This window comes from Ctenocephalides felis, unplaced genomic scaffold, assembly GCF_003426905.1.
Source record: "Ctenocephalides felis isolate EL2017-DRISC unplaced genomic scaffold, ASM342690v1 CF-g0.4_SCAFFOLD_01144, whole genome shotgun sequence".
Classification (NCBI taxonomy): domain Eukaryota; kingdom Metazoa; phylum Arthropoda; class Insecta; order Siphonaptera; family Pulicidae; genus Ctenocephalides; species Ctenocephalides felis.
This window is the reverse complement of record NW_020537298.1, coordinates 1-22602: the sequence shown is the minus strand read 5'-3', so window position 1 is coordinate 22602 and position 22602 is coordinate 1. Positions and strand designations below refer to the sequence as shown.

Below are 22602 nucleotides of genomic sequence, written 5' to 3'. Positions count from 1 at the left end.
TAAAATATTTGTGGGCCCTGAGAAGGGCCTTTGTTATTGTCGACAGAACATATAAGTGGCATCACAAAATCTTCATCATTTTATTTCGAGCTGGTGTACTTGGTTACGGCCTTAGTACCTTCGCTGACGGCGTGTTTGGCCAACTCGCCTGGTAGCAATAGCCGGACTGCTGTCTGAATTTCCCGACTAGTGATTGTAGAGCGTTTGTTGTAGTGAGCCAAACGCGATGCCTCGGCCGCTATACGCTCGAAGATATCATTCACAAAGCTGTTCATGATGCTCATCGCCTTGCTCGAAATGCCCGTGTCAGGATGGACTTGTTTCAAGACTTTGTAAATATAAATGGCATAGCTCTCCTTGCGCTTACGTTTCTTCTTCTTGTCGCCCTTTGAAATATTTTTCTGGGCTTTGCCTGCTTTCTTAGCCGCTTTACCGCTGGTTTTCGGTGGCATGTCTGATGTTTACTAGTACACTGACTGATACGAAATGAGTCGTGCCGACGCTCCGTTTTCGTACTGCTTCAACGTTTTGACTGAAGCCGTAACAACGTACGTAGGCAAGGGAGGGGCGTGTCTACAAAAAAATGGGCGTGTGCTTGCAACGCTCAGAAATCTATACGGGCCCGTTCGAGAACTTTGATATCATTCTCAGTTTGAACACGAACCTGTAAACATGTCTGGTCGAGGCAAAGGCGGTAAAGTCAAGGGAAAGGCTAAGTCACGGTCTAACCGTGCCGGTCTTCAGTTTCCAGTCGGTCGTATTCATCGTTTGCTACGCAAAGGCAACTATGCCGAGCGTGTCGGCGCTGGTGCACCCGTCTACCTCGCTGCAGTCATGGAATATCTGGCCGCCGAAGTTCTCGAGTTAGCCGGCAATGCGGCTCGCGACAACAAGAAGACCAGAATAATTCCGCGTCATTTGCAACTGGCCATCCGCAATGACGAGGAACTCAACAAACTGTTATCGGGTGTTACGATTGCTCAGGGCGGTGTATTGCCGAACATACAAGCTGTGCTTTTGCCAAAGAAGACAGAAAAGAAAGCTTAAATTTCTTTTATTGTCGCAAATTGACATAAAACCGTCCTTCTCAGGACGAACAACTTTATTCAAAAAATGAACATATATTATTTTACTATTTATTTATTATTTTACTATTTTATTTATAATACTATTTAATTTACTATTCAATACTCATTTTAATTTATTTTAATTTTTTTATCATAACATTCGGTATATAATTTAATTGATTTTAGATATTTTTATTTAAATAAATATAAATAACAACATTTGTTTGAATGAATCAAAGAATATTTAAGGTTATAAATGTACGAAATAATAACTTTATTTATTAGTTACGTTGTTATAAATCATTTAAAATGAATATAAAAAAAATCTATATAAGTATATTAATTTTTGTAGTGATTTCAACATCAAATAAATAATTCTTGTTTTATTATCGAATATTAGCACATTTATATGTTATTATGTTATCAATTATTATTGAATTTCACTAATATCGATTATAGAATTTGTATATTTAAAAAAAAAAATTGTAGGGTTTGTTAATGATTTGATTTTTATAACATTCGCAATTCAGGCTAAAATCTCGCATGTTTTCTGACCCTCGAGCAAACGGTTATTCACGGTCGTCGTGTTTAGGAACTGCCGCTGTATAGTGGCCTAAATGTTTCAGCAAGCATTTACGCTAGATATCAATGTCAATACCATAATACCTTATAGCAATTTGTTAGTCTCGACGAGAAGAATAAAATAATAATTATTCATAAAGAAAATAATAATGTTATAGTGAATTTTGACGCGTGTTTTTAAAAAGGGGCGTGGCTTAGTGATCGTGGAAAGTTTTACTAATAATTATCGTACAAAATTTATTAATAATCATAAATAAATGTACAAAATAATAACTTTATTTATTAGTTACGTTGTTATAAAACATTTAAAATAAATATAAAAAAAAATCTATATAAGTATATTAATTTTTGTAGTGATTTTAAAACCAAATAAATAATTCTTGTTTTATTATCAAATATTAACACATTTATATGTTATTATGTTATCAATTATTATTGAATTTCACTAATATCGATTATAGAATTTGTATATTTAAAAAAAAAATTGTAGGGTTTGTTAATGATTTGATTTTTATAACATTCGCAATTCAGGCTAAAATCTCGCATGTTTTCTGACCCTCGAACGAGCGGTTATTCACGGTCGTCGTGTTTAGGAACTTACGCTGTATAGTGGCCTAAATGTTTCAACAAACATTTACGCTAGATATCAATGTCAATATCATAATACCTTATAGCATTTTGTTAGTCTCGACAAGGAGAATAAAATAATGATTATGCATAAACAAAATAATAATATTATAGTTAATTTTGACGCGTGTTTTTAAAAAAGGGCGTGGCTTAGTGATCGTGGAAAGATTTACTAATAATTATCGTACAAAATTTATTAATAATCATAAATAAATGAATTGTTATAAAATTATAATAGTATTATTATAAAGTTATAATGAATTATTATGAAATTTTACTATTGTCGAATATAAATTTTGTATATTTAGGTATTATTTACATATTTCCTTAAAATTTAAGAAAAATTAGATAATCTCGAAAAAATTATATGAACACACATAACGATTTATATATCATTTTATTCGTGATTTTATTCTGCATCTTTCGTACGAACAAAGTTTTTTCGTATCTTTTACTGTTTAGCTAGTAGAGAGCAATCTGTGTGATTGATCACTTATTGAAATGCAAATTACATTTAGATTGCAGCAATTATTGACAATATTTCTATATTTTCATAAAGAAACCATATAAATTATAATACATTGTTAAAATTTCGTATGGTTCTCCAGTCATTCAATTCTAATAACAATCACCATTTAGGCTAAAATCTTGCATGTTTTCTGACCCTCGAACAAACGGTTATTCACGGTCAGCGTGTTTAGATATAGCAGCAGAGCCGCATATTCAGTTCAGCAAGCATTCAAGAATAAAAGAATAAAATAATATTTATTAAATATCAACTAATATATAATCTTTTCTCGGCAATGAATATAAGATATTATTATTTTATTCTATACAATTGAATTAAAAAAAAAAAAAACATAAATATTATATTTTATTATTAATGACTAAATTATTTATACATTCGATTTATTTTAATAAAATATAATATGATAGAAATATTATGATTTTACAGAATAAACAGTTTGTGAATTTTTTGACTCAAGTTATTTCAAGAAACAACAGTACAATTGTTTACTGTTTTGTATTTTATCGTTCTTTTGAAAACTACGAATGAAATAATTAATTATAACGATAATATTATTTTATTAGATACTATGCAAAAAGAGAATAGAGCACACTTCTTGAACTTGAATGCACGACGCGACATAATGTTTTACACAAATGATTTCTAACCGAATTTTATGCGTTGGTGTATTGATAGTGTATTACATCGTAAATATAATTAATTATTTCATACAAATAATATTTTATTTTAATAAAATATTATATTCGTTATTTAATCAAATCGTTTATATTAGCTATTGTTCAGTATAGATTCATAGAGTACTCAAATGAATGTTCAATGACAGTTTATGAACAATTATGATACTATTTATGAATAAAAATTTACAAAAACTGTTTCTAGGATATATAAGTATAATTACATCGCATCAAAATATAACATATCTCAATGCTCATAAAAATGCGATAACGATTTTGTTGAAAACGCACTATTGAGTGCAGAAGTTATTTGAATATAATTAGCGATATTTTAGAAAAACTAACCGTTGAAATAAATCATGCTTTTGATGATATGTTGGGGATGAATTTGGCTATCATGTAAATCCATTGTTTTATGCGAATTATTTAGAATAAAAGCGCTGGATTTAATTTTTTGATTGATTTCAAAACTATTTATTTTCCTTAGAATTGTTTACATATTACAATAGTTGTATGTTACATGTGATATTTTTAATTGTACACCTGCCTTGCGGCATTATTACAATTTATTATGGAATTTTATATATATATACTTAGGTCTATTTGCTTAAATTGATGCTCTTATTTTGGTTAGTATGAAAATAGCTTAAAAAAAAACATACTTCATTGAGTTAGTATTTCTTAAAACTAGTTAACAAATTATGTACACTCTTAAAACTAGCTAACAAATTATGTACACTCTTAAAACTAAATAGAATAATATAATAACAGTAACGAATAAAAACTTATACTTATTATAATATTTGAATAAAATTTTAACTTGCTAGTGCTATATTTGATATATTCTTAATTGTTAAATTTTCACTCATTTCACAGTTGTTTAAAAATTTGGTATTTAGGATGGTTATGAATTCTGATATAAGTGGAACATTGGCTTCTTTATGTAATATTTTGTTAGAGTAATACTTATTTGTTCTTTCATTAAAAACTTTATTTAAAATAATTCTGATGTTTTTGTTTTGCATTCTTTGTAATAAAGTAATATTGGATTTTGAAGTTTTGCTCCAGACAGGAGCACCGTATGTTAGGATTGGTCTTATCAGTGCAAGATAAAGCCGTCTTTTATTTTTTAAATTCAGTTTCTTGTTACGTAGAAGTGGTTGAATTTTTTGCATTATGGAATGACTGAGAGCCAGTTTATTATTAATCATTGCTGTAAAGTTCATTTTCCTATCTAACAACAGTCCAAGGTATTTAACTTGTATTTTCCATGGGATGCTCGCATTTTTAATTTTAACTGGTCTTTGAGGAATAAATTTTTTTGTTTTTCTAGTAAATAGAATAGCCTCTGTTTTCTTTACATTTAACTTAATTTTCCATTTTTCAAAGTAATTCGATATATTGTGTAAGTGGTGTTGTAAGTTCTTTTCTATTTTTTTGAAAGATTTGTTTGACGTAAAAATGGCGGTGTCGTCGGCGAACATCAATAGTTCGGTGTCGTTGTTATGTGGGAAATCATGTGTGTAAAAGGTGAATAGTGCGGGTGAAAGGATGGAGCCTTGAGGGAGTCCGGAGGTAATATGGATGGGATTTGAATGTGAGGAATTTATCATGACTCTAAAATATCTATTTTCGAGATAAGATTTTATTATGTGTGTTAGGTTTGCTGGAAACTTTTGGCTAATCATTTTGAATAGCAACCCTTCGTGCCAAACTGTATCGAAGGCTTTTTCTATGTCTAATAATATCATTCCGGTATGTTGTTTTACTTTGAATTTTTCTTTAATGTGGGTATTTAATATAGATAGAGGGTGTAAAGTAGAGTGGTGATTCCTGAACCCATATTGGGTGTTTGGAATTAGTTTGTTTAGTTCAGTATGTCGTTTAAAAAGTTTTAGAATAACCTTTTCAGCTACTTTACTCAAGGTGCAAAGTAAACTAATTGGTCTGTAACTAGTGGGTTTTTCAGGTGGTTTTTTTGGCTTCGGAAATGGCAGGATCAGGGATGTTTTCCATGGATTTGGAAAAAAACCTAAATCTAGCATTGCATTAATTATTTTTGTTATAACTACTAGTGTTTTATTGGGAAGATTTTTAAGAATAATGTTTTGTATCCGGTCATTGCCTGGAGCCTTTTTATTCTTAAATTTTTTAATGATATTTTTAATATGACGAGGTTTTGTCCACATTGTTATGTCACGTGTTGGTTTAAAATGTGTGAAGTATATTTCATGAGTACTATTGACAAGGTTGTTTGTGTAATCGTGTCCTAGTATTGAGTTTTGGTCATGTACTTTTTTGAATTCATGAGCTATTAAATTTGCTTTGTCTTTGTCCGTGTAGATAGTCTTATTTTTGGTTTTTAAGTGTGGTATGGGTTCAGGTGGTGAGGTTAGTTGTTTGGCTAATCGCCAAATGTTATTGTGATTTTTGTTGGTTTGTTCCATTTTAATTTCCCATTTTTGGTTATAATGATTTTTTAGGGATTCGGATATTTCTTTGGTTAGTTTGTTGAGCAGAGGTTTGAGAAGCGGATTTCGTGATAGTTGCCATTGTTTTCTAATTCTATTTTTATGTTTGATAAGTTGTAAGATTTCAGGTGGAATATTTTGCTTAGATTTATTTTTAACTAAAGGAATTGATGCGGATATTGCATTTTGTATGTTTGTGGTTAGGTTTATAACAGCTGTGTCAATGTCAGTAGTAGTGTCAAGTGATTGTTTCATAGAAATATTTTTGTTTAGAATTTGTCTGAATTTATGCCAATTTGCTAGGTTGTAGTCGAAGTACTTTATGTGTGTTTGCTCATGAATTGAAGTGTTTCCAGTTGTTATATTTAGTACAACTGGATTGTGGTCGGAGTTGGTGGAATCTATTGTCTTAAGTGCAGATATGTTTTGTATATTGTGTGTTATTGCTAAGTCTATTATGCTAGGAGTATGATGGGGAATATCTGGGTAGTGTGTTGGTGTATGAGGAAAGTGTAACTGTAAATCTTCTATATTATTGAAAACATAGTTGTTTAGTTTTATGCCATTTGTGTTTCTGTTGCTGCATCTCCAAGTTGGATGTCTGGCATTAAAATCGCCTGCCACTATAGTATGCGGTCGTATTTTAGCCAGTGCGTCCAAATCAGATTCGCACAGTTTATTGTTTGGGAAGTATGCTGAAACAACCGCGATTTCTTGTCTACCGTAGGTTACTGTAATCGCTGTTGCTTCAGCATGTTTGAGATTATTGGTTTCTATATATTCATGTTTAATTGATGTTCTTATGATAAGAGCCGTACCGCGACCGCCATTTTCCGTTATGTCTTTTCTGTATACAATAAAATTGGGGATAAAAAAATTTGTTTTTGGTTTAAGTAATGTTTCAGAAACAAGAGCTATATCAATTTTGTATTTATTTAAAAGTAATTTAAATTCTACCGCATTGGAGAGAAGCCCCCTTGCGTTCCAATAAAGAATATTGACTGTATTAGACATTTATTTACTATTTGTAAAATGTTCAATTAAGATGTTATCAATATCATTTTCATTAGCTGTATTAAGGATTTTTGCAAGATTCAATATTCTATTAAAGGATGCTTTGATAGCTGGTTTTTCAAAGACCTGTTTAATAAAATTAAAGTTTGCGAGCATACCTTTTAACGTTAAGTTTTCAGTTTCTGTGGTGCCTTCCTCGTCTAGCATTTGTGGTGTAGTCTCTTTTGCTACTTGTCCGTCTTCAGTGTTTATATTGTTTTGTGGAGTATTGCACTGCGGTAAGCTAGGGAACTGTCTCTGGTCGCTAATAACGGCATTGAATTTTCTGATGAGCGGCGGTGGAGGTGGCGCTGGTATGAAGACTTTCTGTTTGGCTTTTGTTAGGAGCTCAAGTCGTTTCTCTTTAAGTTTCAAATACGTAGAGCATTGCCTGTAGTTTGCGGGATGTTCCTCGTTACAATTCACACATTTTGGTTTTTCTAGCGCTGTTTTGGTACATTCAAACGGCTTATGTTGGTTTTTGCACTTGACACATCTGAAGTCCATATTGCAGTAACTTGCCGTGTGTCCGAAATTTTGGCAATTGTAACATTGGATTATGTTACCATTTGACTTGTAGCGCTCCCATTTAACCGAGAAGCCAGCTAGTAGCTTTTTGTTTCGTATTATCTGCATGTCCTGTTCGTTATCGAATAATATTGCATAAACTGGGAGTTTTAGTCTTCTGCCAAGACTATCCACTTTAGTCATTTGAATAACATGTTTTACTCGACAGAATTCATTTAAAAGTTCGGCCATGATTGTTTGGGGATCGGTGTTTGGTGGTACACCTGTTGCTACAATCTTTTGAAGCGTTTGCTCTTTTTGAGGAAACGTAAAAAATTTCTTTTTCAGTGTTTTTAATTTGTCATACACAATTTTAAAATCGTGAATGTTGTTTGTACGCACTATGTATTGTTTTTCGCCTTTATAAGTCACACTTATTTTGTTAATTGTCTCTTTGTTTATGTCACATATGGTTTTATAATCACTGAAGTCATCATTGATAATAATGGGTGGCATTTTTGAAGGTAAACGATCTTTTTCACATGCGTTCACTTTCTTTTCACTATTTTTAATACTTTGTTCATCACTTATTTCAGGATTTACACGGCGTCTTTTTACATTTTCACTATTATCATCACACACACTATCTTTATTGTCAATGTTTAGTATTTTAGCCACTTCTTTGCTGACATTAGTACAAGCTAAAGGTTCAAATTTGTTAACACCAATAAATTTGCCTTTCGGAAACTCGTTTTGTAACTGTTTTGTGGCTTCCATCGTGCGCGTCGATGTCGACGGGTTGGAAGCCATTTCTTTAATAGTATTTATTACATTTACATTTTTAGTTACTTTAATTTTAGCACCTTGTTTTTTAATTATTTTCATTAACATAGGCTTTTAAACCACTATAACTATTTCACTTTTGCTCTACGATGTGCACTGCTCGGCGGTTCAGACCGAACTCCTTAATTTTTTACAAATAATTTACATTTTTGTAAAATTTTCAAATATTATTGTTTTCTCCTCGGTCCTACACTTTTCGAATATAGTTTTTGGCCACGCCCCTAACATATTTAACCAATCACGTGTTAGATTTACATTTTAACCTACGATTTTTTACTATAATGTCAGATAACGCTTTATCTACGTCGCCGGCGGCAACCGCTGCGCCAGCGACAGCATCGCCGAAAAAGGGCAAGACTGCGGCTGTTAAAAAACCGCGAGTGAAGCCGTCCCATCCTCCTACATCTGAAATGGTAAACAACGCTATTAAAAGTCTGAAAGAACGCGGCGGATCGTCGCTGCAGGCGATTAAGAAATATATGTCGGCCAATTATAAAATCGACGCCGAGAAAATGTCAACGTTCATTAAAAAGTATTTAAAGTCAGCTGTTCAAGCGGGCACACTGATTCAAACAAAAGGCAAAGGTGCTTCGGGTTCGTTCAAACTTGCCGCGAACGCTAAACAGAGCGGCGGCGAAAGCGGTGTTTCGGCTGGAAAAGCCAGGACCGCTAAGACGCCAGCGGCAAAAGCAAAATCGAAGACAGCAAAGTCGAAGGGCGCCGCCAAACCTGCTTCGTCCCCTAAAAAGAAGTCTGCATCCGCAGCGGGCACATTAAAAAAGTCGTCGGCGAAACCTAAGACGACAGTCGATAAGAAGAAGACCATTCAGGGTAAGTCGACGAAAGCCTCATCGGCCAAGGCAACGAGCAAAACGAAGAAAACCGTCAAGACCGCAGCCGCAAAGAAACCTAAATCGCCAAAGAAGACATCAAAAGTAGCCAAACCTTTGAAAAAAGCGTCACCGAAAAAGAAGTGAAAACATTTCATTATCTTTTTACACAACAGCAAACGAAAATGTTTGCACAAAGTCCTTTTCAGGACTAACAATAAATTTTTATCAAAGAACATTATTATTTTACTTATATATATCTTATCATCTTATATTATAGCCTTTTCGTGGACTTCGGAAAAAATTTTAATAAAATATTTGTAACAGGAGCGCAGCAACGCTCGCTGTGTTCCTCGCCGCCGTGTTGTGTCATTGACGAAATTTAAAAGTCAAAGTCTTTTCAATTTTCAATTTCGTCTTTGGTAGGGAGTTGTTCAATATCAATCGCTGAATTTTATTTATTTATTTATTATTTTTTTTTAAATAATTTTATATGAATAAATTATCTTAATCAAATGAAATATAATCAATAATTTATTAATAAAAGTTTTATATATCACTTTAAATAAATCAACTATACATAGAACGGCAACTCTCATAATAATTAAATTCATAATTTTTTCTAATTTTTTTTTATATAAATAATAAGTAAATGGAAATTAATTAATGAAATAAAATATAATCATTAATAATTTATGAAGTTTCAATCTTTTTTTCATATCGTATTCGAAAAAGAAAATTTATATAACTTTAAATAACTATATATGAAATTAAAAAATATACAATAAAAAAAAAATATTTATATATATAAATATATATAATATAATATATATAATATAAATTTCTATCATCAGAACGGCAACTCGCCCATATTAATTAAATTTAGAATTTTTTAAAGAAGCTTTCAGAAATTCATGACGAATTTTACAAATTCAACTATAATATTTTTTAAACTTAACACAACAACACACTATTCAACAAGTCAAATCATGTGTGTTGTCAATAATTTCAATTAAAAAAAAAAATCAATAAAAATTTCTAACGTATCGATGGAATAATTCTGCAAAATAAAATAATTTGAAAAATAATAAAAGTTCTTTTAATTGATCATTTTGGTGGTCCTGAAAAGGACCGATTTGTTTTATAGGACGACAGGCGTCTAAGCGCGTTCTCCTCGAATACGCCGAGCTAGTTGAATATCCTTGGGCATGATGGTTACGCGCTTGGCGTGGATCGCGCACAAGTTTGTATCTTCGAACAGGCCAACCAAATAGGCCTCGCTAGCTTCCTGCAATGCCATGACGGCGGAGCTCTGAAAACGCAGATCGGTCTTGAAGTCCTGAGCGATCTCGCGCACTAGACGTTGGAACGGCAACTTTCGTATGAGAAGCTCGGTGCTCTTCTGGTAACGACGGATCTCACGCAGAGCTACGGTGCCAGGCCGATAACGATGCGGCTTCTTCACACCGCCGGTCGCCGGCGCGCTCTTGCGAGCCGCTTTCGTTGCAAGCTGCTTACGGGGCGCCTTGCCACCGGTGGACTTGCGAGCTGTCTGCTTCGTACGGGCCATTATAACTCCTAGATTTCGTTTCGAGAACCTTCTCGTTTGACGATCGTTTTGATACTGACGCGTCCGGCTCGAATATTATGATCAAAATACATTACGAATGTCCGATGCTGTGCTCGGCTGTCATTGGTCGGCGCCGAATGCTCGCATAGCTATGATGGGCGTGGCCTAGCGAGCTCAAACTTTTCAATAATTTCGCTCGTCGGAATTCAGTCGTTATTCAGACTTCGAGCTGTTAACATCAATTTGTAAATTTATCCCGACTGCGATATATTGAAAAATGACCGGCCGTGGCAAAGGTGGTAAGGGACTCGGAAAGGGTGGCGCTAAGCGACACAGGAAAGTTCTTCGCGATAATATCCAAGGTATTACAAAGCCGGCTATACGTCGTCTTGCTCGCCGTGGCGGCGTCAAGCGTATCTCGGGTCTAATCTACGAAGAGACCCGCGGTGTTCTGAAAGTGTTTCTCGAGAACGTTATCCGCGATGCAGTCACATACACCGAGCACGCCAAGAGGAAGACCGTAACCGCTATGGATGTCGTATATGCGCTCAAACGTCAGGGTCGTACACTGTACGGTTTCGGCGGTTAAATTGATCAACGGACGCAGTCATTTCTTATAAATACAAAACAAAAAAGAGCCCTTTTAAGGGCTGTCAAATATAATTAAAAGAACAAGTAATATATTTTACAATTTACGTACAGGCTTTATTTGATTTTATATGAAATTTGTTTATTTTCTTGCAGAATAACTTGCTTTGGTAATATTATTGATAATATTATCAAATTGGAAAGCCCTTCGAATATGTTTTAAAGAAAGTATTAATTAATATATATTTTACTATTTTTTCGTATTGACTTTTTATATGCAATTGATTTCTTTTCTTACATGGGGGGGGCTTCAATTAATAGAAAATAGAGTATACTTTTAGTATTAGTATACTTTACAGTTAAGGGCTTCGAAAAGGGCTCTGAATTGAAGGAGCTCAATTAAATGAATGAATTTATTAAATTTTGCATATTATTTAAATTTATATAATATGTAATAATATATTTTATATATTTAAATAATAAAATTTTTAAAATATTTACGACAATAATTTTATTTTTACGAAAATATTTAAATTGCGATTTTTTTTAATATAAATATATTTTATAATAAATTAAAATAAACTTAAACTTATTAACTAAATTTGAAAAACTAAAGTTTTAAATTGAATTGAATATTCAATCATTAATTTTTATCATATTGAAAATATATAGAAATTGAACATTATTTATAATATAAATTAATAATAACGATCTCTAATAGAAATCTGATCAAAATTTATTGAAAATCCTAATAAAATATCATTAGTGTCAGGTTATTTTATTTTATCTATAAAACCAATGTAAAAATTATAAAGTTCTTTTGTAAAATATTTGTGGGCCCTGAGAAGGGCCTTTGTTATTGTCGACAGAACATATAAGTGGCATCACAAAATCTTCATCATTTTATTTCGAGCTGGTGTACTTGGTTACGGCCTTAGTACCTTCGCTGACGGCGTGTTTGGCCAACTCGCCTGGTAGCAATAGCCGGACTGCTGTCTGAATTTCCCGACTAGTGATTGTAGAGCGTTTGTTGTAGTGAGCCAAACGCGATGCCTCGGCCGCTATACGCTCGAAGATATCATTCACAAAGCTGTTCATGATGCTCATCGCCTTGCTCGAAATGCCCGTGTCAGGATGGACTTGTTTCAAGACTTTGTAAATATAAATGGCATAGCTCTCCTTGCGCTTACGTTTCTTCTTCTTGTCGCCCTTTGAAATATTTTTCTGGGCTTTGCCTGCTTTCTTAGCCGCTTTACCGCTGGTTTTCGGTGGCATGTCTGATGTTTACTAGTACACTGACTGATACGAAATGAGTCGTGCCATGATTCTTCTCTCCCTCTTCCTCTTGACCCTCGTGCTTCAGTTTCGTGTAAGGTAAACATATCGTGCTGTGAGTTATTATTTATTGGTGGTATTCCTTGACAATATGTATTACGTTTGTAATACGTGGTATTACTGTCGTCTATTATTCATTTAATTAATATATTCCTGGTTCATAAAACCATTTCTAATATTTTCGGTTTGTTCATATTTCTCAAACTTCTGAAGTTTAGAAGTTTGGGAGTAATCTTTTGTCTGTCCAGTAGTTTTTCCTTGTGAATTTGCCTAGGTCTGTAATATTTTGGTTTTTATGATTATTTATTGCCATATAAAACTTCTTCGTGATGGTAGCAATAAACTCTTTGATGTAAGGTATTTTTGCTTCTTCATGAAGTGCTTTATTAGTAATAAATTTATTATTTTGTTGTCTGTTTTTGCCTGTTATCAGTCTAAGGCATTTATTCTGGGTCCTTTGTAGTTTTTGGTAGTTGTATTTACAAGTGTTTGTCCATGCCGGCCCTGCATATGTCAATATAGGTCTTATCATTAGTAGATAGAGTAGCCTTTTGTTTTGCTTGTTTAGGTAGCTGCTGTTGTTGAGAAGACAGTGCAGTCTATTTATCGCTGCAGACGCTTGATTATTTCTGTATTTTGTGTGTTCTTTGAACGATAATTTTTTGTCAAAGATAACACCTAAATATTTGATTGTATTAGCCCATGGGATTTTGTCCGCTCCAATTTGTAGGGTTTTCTGTTTGTCAATGGTTTGTTTTTGTTTGTTAGTGAAAAGTATGGCTTCTGTTTTTTGCGTATTCAGTTTTAGTTTCCATGTGTCTAGGTAGTGGTCGATTTGTAATAAGTGTTCTTGTAGTTTCTTTGTTAGAATTTCGATTTTAGCACTTGCAGAAAAAATTGCTGTGTCGTCTGCGTATTGCAGGATTTGGGTGTTTTTGTGGGTAGGTATATCATGCATGTATATGTTAAAAAGTAGTGGTGCAAGAATAGATCCTTGTGGTAAGCCTGCTGCAATTGCTTTTTCGTCTGACAATTCGTTTTTGACACACACTCTAAAGGTTCTGTTCTTAAGATAGGACCTTATGATGTTGATTAGATATCTTGGTAGCTCTATTTTTTGCAGCTTGTATAGTAGTCCATTATGCCATACAGTGTCGAAAGCTTTCTGTATATCTAAGCTTACTAAGCCTGTATGTTTCTTCATGTTCATAGCGTGGATGGTTTTTTCTGTAAGTATATTTATGGGATGTTGGGTTGCGTGTCCTGACCTAAATCCATATTGGTGTTTTGGAAGAACGTTTTTCTTCTTTATGTGATATAATATTTGTTTTTGTATTATTTTCTCTGCCAGTTTTCCCATAGTCGGTAGTAAGCTAATAGGTCTGTAATTTTGTGGAAATGTGTCGCTTTTACCTGGTTTTGGAAAAGGAAGTGTTTTGGCTGCTTTCCATTCTACTGGGTAGTGTTCAAGAGATAGCATGGCGTTTATGATTTTTGTGAAATTTATTATGGCTTTACGTGGTAGATTCTTCAGTACAATATTTTGTATGTTATCGAGTCCAGGAGCTTTGTAGTTTTTTAATTTTTTGATGTTTTGTTTGACATCTAACGGGGTCACTCTGCAGATAGGTGTATTCAGTTGTTTATTGTGTTGTACGGTTTTGTTCACTTTGTGGTCGTGTTGTATGTTCCCAAGATCAAGGTTTTGCCGGTGAGTTTCTTCCAGTACTTCGGCTATAGCATCTGCTTTGTCTTTGTTTGAGTAGACTACCCCATTGTGTCTTGAATGTAGTGGTGGGATATCATTGCGTTTCCGAGTTCGGTTTTTTGTCAATTTCCATAAGTTGGTGCTGTCTTTATTAATGTTGTCTAGTTTCAGTTTCCATATATCGTTTTTATGTTTTCTTATGTGTCTTTGGATTTCACTCACAAACTTGTTTAGTAATGCTTTTAATTCAGGTACACGTTGTTTTTGCCATTTTCGTCGTATGCTGTTTTTGACTTGAATAAGTTTTATAATGTGTTCGGGTAGTTGTTCGTAGCTTTGCTTATTTATTTTTGGTATGTTTTTCTTTATAGAGTGTTGTATTAATTCAGTAAGCTTTCTAACTTCTTGATCTATTTCACATCTTGTCAGGATGGTTTGCGTTAAGTCTAGCTGGTTGCTTACGTCATCTTTAAATTGCGTCCAGTCTGCTTTTTTGTAGTTGTATTTTACTATATATGATCTCTCCGTATATCTTTCTGGTGTTTCGTAAATTTTTGTATAGACAGGGTTGTGGTCGGAATCCGTTTCGGATATTGTTCTGGCGAGCTGCCTTGTATGGATATTTTTCGTTATGAAAAAATCTATTGTGCTTGGTGATTTTTTATCGTCGCTTGGGTAATATGTTGGTTCTTCTGGATATATAATTTTATATGTTTGTAGGTTTCTGAAGATCATGTCATGTATGCTTCTCCCATCTGAGTCGTGCCGACGCTCCGTTTTCGTACTGCTTCAACGTTTTGACTGAAGCCGTAACAACGTACGTAGGCAAGGGAGGGGCGTGTCTACAAAAAAATGGGCGTGTGCTTGCAACGCTCAGAAATCTATACGGGCCCGTTCGAGAACTTTGATATCATTCTCAGTTTGAACACGAACCTGTAAACATGTCTGGTCGAGGCAAAGGCGGTAAAGTCAAGGGAAAGGCTAAGTCACGGTCTAACCGTGCCGGTCTTCAGTTTCCAGTCGGTCGTATTCATCGTTTGCTACGCAAAGGCAACTATGCCGAGCGTGTCGGCGCTGGTGCACCCGTCTACCTCGCTGCAGTCATGGAATATCTGGCCGCCGAAGTTCTCGAGTTAGCCGGCAATGCGGCTCGCGACAACAAGAAGACCAGAATAATTCCGCGTCATTTGCAACTGGCCATCCGCAATGACGAGGAACTCAACAAACTGTTATCGGGTGTTACGATTGCTCAGGGCGGTGTATTGCCGAACATACAAGCTGTGCTTTTGCCAAAGAAGACAGAAAAGAAAGCTTAAATTTCTTTTATTGTCGCAAATTGACATAAAACCGTCCTTCTCAGGACGAACAACTTTATTCAAAAAATGAACATATATTATTTTACTATTTATTTATTATTTTACTATTTTATTTATAATACTATTTAATTTACTATTCAATACTCATTTTAATTTATTTTAATTTTTTTATCATAACATTCGGTATATAATTAATTGATTTTAGATATTTTTATTTAAATAAATATAAATAACAACATTTGTTTGAATGAATCAAAGAATATTTAAGGTTATAAATGTACGAAATAATAACTTTATTTATTAGTTACGTTGTTATAAATCATTTAAAATGAATATAAAAAAATCTATATAAGTATATTAATTTTTGTAGTGATTTCAACATCAAATAAATAATTCTTGTTTTATTATCGAATATTAGCACATTTATATGTTATTATGTTATCAATTATTATTGAATTTCACTAATATCGATTATAGAATTTGTATATTTAAAAAAAAAATTGTAGGGTTTGTTAATGATTTGATTTTTATAACATTCGCAATTCAGGCTAAAATCTCGCATGTTTTCTGACCCTCGAGCAAACGGTTATTCACGGTCGTCGTGTTTAGGAACTGCCGCTGTATAGTGGCCTAAATGTTTCAGCAAGCATTTACGCTAGATATCAATGTCAATACCATAATACCTTATAGCAATTTGTTAGTCTCGACGAGAAGAATAAAATAATAATTATTCATAAAGAAAATAATAATGTTATAGTGAATTTTGACGCGTGTTTTTAAAAAGGGGCGTGGCTTAGTGATCGTGGAAAGTTTTACTAATAATTATCGTACAAAATTTATTAATAATCATAAATAAATGTACAAAATAATAACTTTATTTATTAGTTACGTTGTTATAAAACATTTAAAATAAATATAAAAAAAAATCTATATAAGTATATTAATTTTTGTAGTGATTTTAAAACCAAATAAATAATTCTTGTTTTATTATCAAATATTAACACATTTATATGTTATTATGTTATCAATTATTATTGAATTTCACTAATATCGATTATAGAATTTGTATATTTAAAAAAAAAAATTGTAGGGTTTGTTAATGATTTGATTTTTATAACATTCGCAATTCAGGCTAAAATCTCGCATGTTTTCTGACCCTCGAACGAGCGGTTATTCACGGTCGTCGTGTTTAGGAACTTACGCTGTATAGTGGCCTAAATGTTTCAACAAACATTTACGCTAGATATCAATGTCAATATCATAATACCTTATAGCATTTTGTTAGTCTCGACAAGGAGAATAAAATAATGATTATGCATAAACAAAATAATAATATTATAGTTAATTTTGACGCGTGTTTTTAAAAAAGGGCGTGGCTTAGTGATCGTGGAAAGATTTACTAATAATTATCGTACAAAATTTATTAATAATCATAAATAAATGAATTGTTATAAAATTATAATAGTATTATTATAAAGTTATAATGAATTATTATGAAATTTTACTATTGTCGAATATAAATTTTGTATATTTAGGTATTATTTACATATTTCCTTAAAATTTAAGAAAAATTAGATAATCTCGAAAAAATTATATGAACACACATAACGATTTATATATCATTTTATTCGTGATTTTATTCTGCATCTTTCGTACGAACAAAGTTTTTTCGTATCTTTTACTGTTTAGCTAGTAGAGAGCAATCTGTGTGATTGATCACTTATTGAAATGCAAATTACATTTAGATTGCAGCAATTATTGACAATATTTCTATATTTTCATAAAGAAACCATATAAATTATAATACATTGTTAAAATTTCGTATGGTTCTCCAGTCATTCAATTCTAATAACAATCACCATTTAGGCTAAAATCTTGCATGTTTTCTGACCCTCGAACAAACGGTTATTCACGGTCAGCGTGTTTAGATATAGCAGCAGAGCCGCATATTCAGTTCAGCAAGCATTCAAGAATAAAAGAATAAAATAATATTTATTAAATATCAACTAATATATAATCTTTTCTCGGCAATGAATATAAGATATTATTATTTTATTCTATACAATTGAATTAAAAAAAAAAAAAACATAAATATTATATTTTATTATTAATGACTAAATTATTTATACATTCGATTTATTTTAATAAAATATAATATGATAGAAATATTATGATTTTACAGAATAAACAGTTTGTGAATTTTTTGACTCAAGTTATTTCAAGAAACAACAGTACAATTGTTTACTGTTTTGTATTTTATCGTTCTTTTGAAAACTACGAATGAAATAATTAATTATAACGATAATATTATTTTATTAGATACTATGCAAAAAGAGAATAGAGCACACTTCTTGAACTTGAATGCACGACGCGACATAATGTTTTACACAAATGATTTCTAACCGAATTTTATGCGTTGGTGTATTGATAGTGTATTACATCGTAAATATAATTAATTATTTCATACAAATAATATTTTATTTTAATAAAATATTATATTCGTTATTTAATCAAATCGTTTATATTAGCTATTGTTCAGTATAGATTCATAGAGTACTCAAATGAATGTTCAATGACAGTTTATGAACAATTATGATACTATTTATGAATAAAAATTTACAAAAACTGTTTCTAGGATATATAAGTATAATTACATCGCATCAAAATATAACATATCTCAATGCTCATAAAAATGCGATAACGATTTTGTTGAAAACGCACTATTGAGTGCAGAAGTTATTTGAATATAATTAGCGATATTTTAGAAAAACTAACCGTTGAAATAAATCATGCTTTTGATGATATGTTGGGGATGAATTTGGCTATCATGTAAATCCATTGTTTTATGCGAATTATTTAGAATAAAAGCGCTGGATTTAATTTTTTACAAATAATTTACATTTTTGTAAAATTTTCAAATATTATTGTTTTCTCCTCGGTCCTACACTTTTCGAATATAGTTTTTGGCCACGCCCCTAACATATTTAACCAATCACGTGTTAGATTTACATTTTAACCTACGATTTTTTACTATAATGTCAGATAACGCTTTATCTACGTCGCCGGCGGCAACCGCTGCGCCAGCGACAGCATCGCCGAAAAAGGGCAAGACTGCGGCTGTTAAAAAACCGCGAGTGAAGCCGTCCCATCCTCCTACATCTGAAATGGTAAACAACGCTATTAAAAGTCTGAAAGAACGCGGCGGATCGTCGCTGCAGGCGATTAAGAAATATATGTCGGCCAATTATAAAATCGACGCCGAGAAAATGTCAACGTTCATTAAAAAGTATTTAAAGTCAGCTGTTCAAGCGGGCACACTGATTCAAACAAAAGGCAAAGGTGCTTCGGGTTCGTTCAAACTTGCCGCGAACGCTAAACAGAGCGGCGGCGAAAGCGGTGTTTCGGCTGGAAAAGCCAGGACCGCTAAGACGCCAGCGGCAAAAGCAAAATCGAAGACAGCAAAGTCGAAGGGCGCCGCCAAACCTGCTTCGTCCCCTAAAAAGAAGTCTGCATCCGCAGCGGGCACATTAAAAAAGTCGTCGGCGAAACCTAAGACGACAGTCGATAAGAAGAAGACCATTCAGGGTAAGTCGACGAAAGCCTCATCGGCCAAGGCAACGAGCAAAACGAAGAAAACCGTCAAGACCGCAGCCGCAAAGAAACCTAAATCGCCAAAGAAGACATCAAAAGTAGCCAAACCTTTGAAAAAAGCGTCACCGAAAAAGAAGTGAAAACATTTCATTATCTTTTTACACAACAGCAAACGAAAATGTTTGCACAAAGTCCTTTTCAGGACTAACAATAAATTTTTATCAAAGAACATTATTATTTTACTTATATATATCTTATCATCTTATATTATAGCCTTTTCGTGGACTTCGGAAAAAATTTTAATAAAATATTTGTAACAGGAGCGCAGCAACGCTCGCTGTGTTCCTCGCCGCCGTGTTGTGTCATTGACGAAATTTAAAAGTCAAAGTCTTTTCAATTTTCAATTTCGTCTTTGGTAGGGAGTTGTTCAATATCAATCGCTGAATTTTATTTATTTATTTATTATTTTTTTTTAAATAATTTTATATGAATAAATTATCTTAATCAAATGAAATATAATCAATAATTTATTAATAAAAGTTTTATATATCACTTTAAATAAATCAACTATACATAGAACGGCAACTCTCATAATAATTAAATTCATAATTTTTTCTAATTTTTTTTTATATAAATAATAAGTAAATGGAAATTAATTAATGAAATAAAATATAATCATTAATAATTTATGAAGTTTCAATCTTTTTTTCATATCGTATTCGAAAAAGAAAATTTATATAACTTTAAATAACTATATATGAAATTAAAAAATATACAATAAAAAAAAAAATATTTATATATATAAATATATATAATATAATATATATAATATAAATTTCTATCATCAGAACGGCAACTCGCCCATATTAATTAAATTTAGAATTTTTTAAAGAAGCTTTCAGAAATTCATGACGAATTTTACAAATTCAACTATAATATTTTTTAAACTTAACACAACAACACACTATTCAACAAGTCAAATCATGTGTGTTGTCAATAATTTCAATTAAAAAAAAAAATCAATAAAAATTTCTAACGTATCGATGGAATAATTCTGCAAAATAAAATAATTTGAAAAATAATAAAAGTTCTTTTAATTGATCATTTTGGTGGTCCTGAAAAGGACCGATTTGTTTTATAGGACGACAGGCGTCTAAGCGCGTTCTCCTCGAATACGCCGAGCTAGTTGAATATCCTTGGGCATGATGGTTACGCGCTTGGCGTGGATCGCGCACAAGTTTGTATCTTCGAACAGGCCAACCAAATAGGCCTCGCTAGCTTCCTGCAATGCCATGACGGCGGAGCTCTGAAAACGCAGATCGGTCTTGAAGTCCTGAGCGATCTCGCGCACTAGACGTTGGAACGGCAACTTTCGTATGAGAAGCTCGGTGCTCTTCTGGTAACGACGGATCTCACGCAGAGCTACGGTGCCAGGCCGATAACGATGCGGCTTCTTCACACCGCCGGTCGCCGGCGCGCTCTTGCGAGCCGCTTTCGTTGCAAGCTGCTTACGGGGCGCCTTGCCACCGGTGGACTTGCGAGCTGTCTGCTTCGTACGGGCCATTATAACTCCTAGATTTCGTTTCGAGAACCTTCTCGTTTGACGATCGTTTTGATACTGACGCGTCCGGCTCGAATATTATGATCAAAATACATTACGAATGTCCGATGCTGTGCTCGGCTGTCATTGGTCGGCGCCGAATGCTCGCATAGCTATGATGGGCGTGGCCTAGCGAGCTCAAACTTTTCAATAATTTCGCTCGTCGGAATTCAGTCGTTATTCAGACTTCGAGCTGTTAACATCAATTTGTAAATTTATCCCGACTGCGATATATTGAAAAATGACCGGCCGTGGCAAAGGTGGTAAGGGACTCGGAAAGGGTGGCGCTAAGCGACACAGGAAAGTTCTTCGCGATAATATCCAAGGTATTACAAAGCCGGCTATACGTCGTCTTGCTCGCCGTGGCGGCGTCAAGCGTATCTCGGGTCTAATCTACGAAGAGACCCGCGGTGTTCTGAAAGTGTTTCTCGAGAACGTTATCCGCGATGCAGTCACATACACCGAGCACGCCAAGAGGAAGACCGTAACCGCTATGGATGTCGTATATGCGCTCAAACGTCAGGGTCGTACACTGTACGGTTTCGGCGGTTAAATTGATCAACGGACGCAGTCATTTCTTATAAATACAAAACAAAAAAGAGCCCTTTTAAGGGCTGTCAAATATAATTAAAAGAACAAGTAATATTTTACAATTTACGTACAGGCTTTATTTGATTTTATATGAAATTTGTTTATTTTCTTGCAGAATAACTTGCTTTGGTAATATTATTGATAATATTATCAAATTGGAAAGCCCTTCGAATATGTTTTAAAGAAAGTATTAATTAATATATATTTTACTATTTTTTCGTATTGACTTTTTATATGCAATTGATTTCTTTTCTTACATGGGGGGGCTTCAATTAATAGAAATAGAGTATACTTTTAGTATTAGTATACTTTACAGTTAAGGGCTTCGAAAAGGGCTCTGAATTGAAGGAGCTCAATTAAATGAATGAATTTATTAAATTTTGCATATATTTAAATTTATATAATATGTAATAATATATTTATATATTTAAATAATAAAATTTTTAAAAATTTTACGACAATAATTTTATTTTTACGAAAATATTTAAATTGCGATTTTTTTAATATAAATATATTTTATAATAAATTAAAATAAACTTAAACTTATTAACTAAATTTGAAAAACTAAAGTTTTAATTGAATTGAATATTCAATCATTAATTTTTATCATATTGAAAATATATAGAAATTGAACATTATTTATAATATAAATTAATAATAACGATCTCTAATAGAAATCTGATCAAATTTTATTGAAAATCCTAATAAATATCATTAGTGTCAGGTTTTTATTTTATCTATAAAACCAATGTAAAAATTATAAAGTTCTTTTGTAAAATATTTGTGGGCCCTGAGAAGGGCCTTTGTTATTGTCGACAGAACATATAAGTGGCATCACAAAATCTTCATCATTTATTTTCGAGCTGGTGTACTTGGTTACGGCCTTAGTACCTTCGCTGACGGCGTGTTTGGCCAACTCGCCTGGTAGCAATAGCCGGACTGCTGTCTGAATTCCCGACTAGTGATTGTAGAGCGTTTGTTGTAGTGAGCCAAACGCGATGCCTCGGCCGCTATACGCTCGAAGATATCATTCACAAAGCTGTTCATGATGCTCATCGCCTTGCTCGAAATGCCCGTGTCAGGATGGACTTGTTTCAGACTTTGTAAATATAAAGGCATA

At 33.0% G+C, this 22602-nt stretch overlaps 8 protein-coding genes and 1 pseudogene across 8 annotated transcripts; 4 read left to right on the top strand and 5 right to left on the bottom strand.

Moving 5' to 3' along the window:
• Positions 1 to 2: 2 nt before the first annotated feature.
• LOC113365597 (histone H2B-like) lies at positions 3 to 497 on the bottom strand. Its single transcript, XM_026607113.1, has one exon. The coding sequence runs from the start codon at positions 450 to 452 to the stop codon at positions 81 to 83; it is 372 nt and encodes a 123-aa protein (XP_026462898.1). The 5' UTR covers positions 453 to 497; the 3' UTR covers positions 3 to 80.
• Positions 498 to 541: 44 nt separating this feature from the next.
• LOC113365596 (histone H2A) lies at positions 542 to 1089 on the top strand. Its single transcript, XM_026607112.1, has one exon. The coding sequence runs from the start codon at positions 673 to 675 to the stop codon at positions 1045 to 1047; it is 375 nt and encodes a 124-aa protein (XP_026462897.1). The 5' UTR covers positions 542 to 672; the 3' UTR covers positions 1048 to 1089.
• A 7509-nt stretch (positions 1090 to 8598) lies between these two features.
• Positions 8599 to 9358, top strand: LOC113365599 (histone H1-like). Its single transcript, XM_026607115.1, has one exon. It carries the CDS (start codon positions 8635 to 8637, stop codon positions 9328 to 9330), a length of 696 nt encoding a protein of 231 aa, XP_026462900.1. The 5' UTR covers positions 8599 to 8634; the 3' UTR covers positions 9331 to 9358.
• A 984-nt stretch (positions 9359 to 10342) lies between these two features.
• On the bottom strand, positions 10343 to 10753 carry LOC113365607 (histone H3). Its single transcript, XM_026607122.1, has one exon. The coding sequence runs from the start codon at positions 10751 to 10753 to the stop codon at positions 10343 to 10345; it is 411 nt and encodes a 136-aa protein (XP_026462907.1).
• A 1413-nt stretch (positions 10754 to 12166) lies between these two features.
• Positions 12167 to 12663, bottom strand: LOC113365606 (histone H2B-like). The gene has a single exon (XM_026607121.1). It carries the CDS (start codon positions 12614 to 12616, stop codon positions 12245 to 12247), a length of 372 nt encoding a protein of 123 aa, XP_026462906.1. The 5' UTR covers positions 12617 to 12663; the 3' UTR covers positions 12167 to 12244.
• A 2580-nt stretch (positions 12664 to 15243) lies between these two features.
• On the top strand, positions 15244 to 15742 carry LOC113365605 (histone H2A). Its single transcript, XM_026607120.1, has one exon. The coding sequence runs from the start codon at positions 15326 to 15328 to the stop codon at positions 15698 to 15700; it is 375 nt and encodes a 124-aa protein (XP_026462905.1). The 5' UTR covers positions 15244 to 15325; the 3' UTR covers positions 15701 to 15742.
• A 2957-nt stretch (positions 15743 to 18699) lies between these two features.
• LOC113365603 (histone H1-like) lies at positions 18700 to 19459 on the top strand. Its single transcript, XM_026607117.1, has one exon. The coding sequence runs from the start codon at positions 18736 to 18738 to the stop codon at positions 19429 to 19431; it is 696 nt and encodes a 231-aa protein (XP_026462902.1). The 5' UTR covers positions 18700 to 18735; the 3' UTR covers positions 19432 to 19459.
• Positions 19460 to 20419: 960 nt separating this feature from the next.
• Positions 20420 to 20900, bottom strand: LOC113365604 (histone H3). Its single transcript, XM_026607118.1, has one exon. It carries the CDS (start codon positions 20853 to 20855, stop codon positions 20445 to 20447), a length of 411 nt encoding a protein of 136 aa, XP_026462903.1. The 5' UTR covers positions 20856 to 20900; the 3' UTR covers positions 20420 to 20444.
• Positions 20901 to 22133: 1233 nt separating this feature from the next.
• Positions 22134 to 22563, bottom strand: LOC113365602 (annotated as a pseudogene).
• Between the last annotated feature and the right edge of the window lie 39 nt (positions 22564 to 22602).

Coding starts and splice junctions, on each gene's coding strand:
- LOC113365597 (XM_026607113.1), bottom strand. CDS start 452: ATGCCACCGAAAACCAGCGGTAAAGCGGCTAAGAAAGCAGGCAAAGCC.
- LOC113365596 (XM_026607112.1), top strand. CDS start 673: ATGTCTGGTCGAGGCAAAGGCGGTAAAGTCAAGGGAAAGGCTAAGTCA.
- LOC113365599 (XM_026607115.1), top strand. CDS start 8,635: ATGTCAGATAACGCTTTATCTACGTCGCCGGCGGCAACCGCTGCGCCA.
- LOC113365607 (XM_026607122.1), bottom strand. CDS start 10,753: ATGGCCCGTACGAAGCAGACAGCTCGCAAGTCCACCGGTGGCAAGGCG.
- LOC113365606 (XM_026607121.1), bottom strand. CDS start 12,616: ATGCCACCGAAAACCAGCGGTAAAGCGGCTAAGAAAGCAGGCAAAGCC.
- LOC113365605 (XM_026607120.1), top strand. CDS start 15,326: ATGTCTGGTCGAGGCAAAGGCGGTAAAGTCAAGGGAAAGGCTAAGTCA.
- LOC113365603 (XM_026607117.1), top strand. CDS start 18,736: ATGTCAGATAACGCTTTATCTACGTCGCCGGCGGCAACCGCTGCGCCA.
- LOC113365604 (XM_026607118.1), bottom strand. CDS start 20,855: ATGGCCCGTACGAAGCAGACAGCTCGCAAGTCCACCGGTGGCAAGGCG.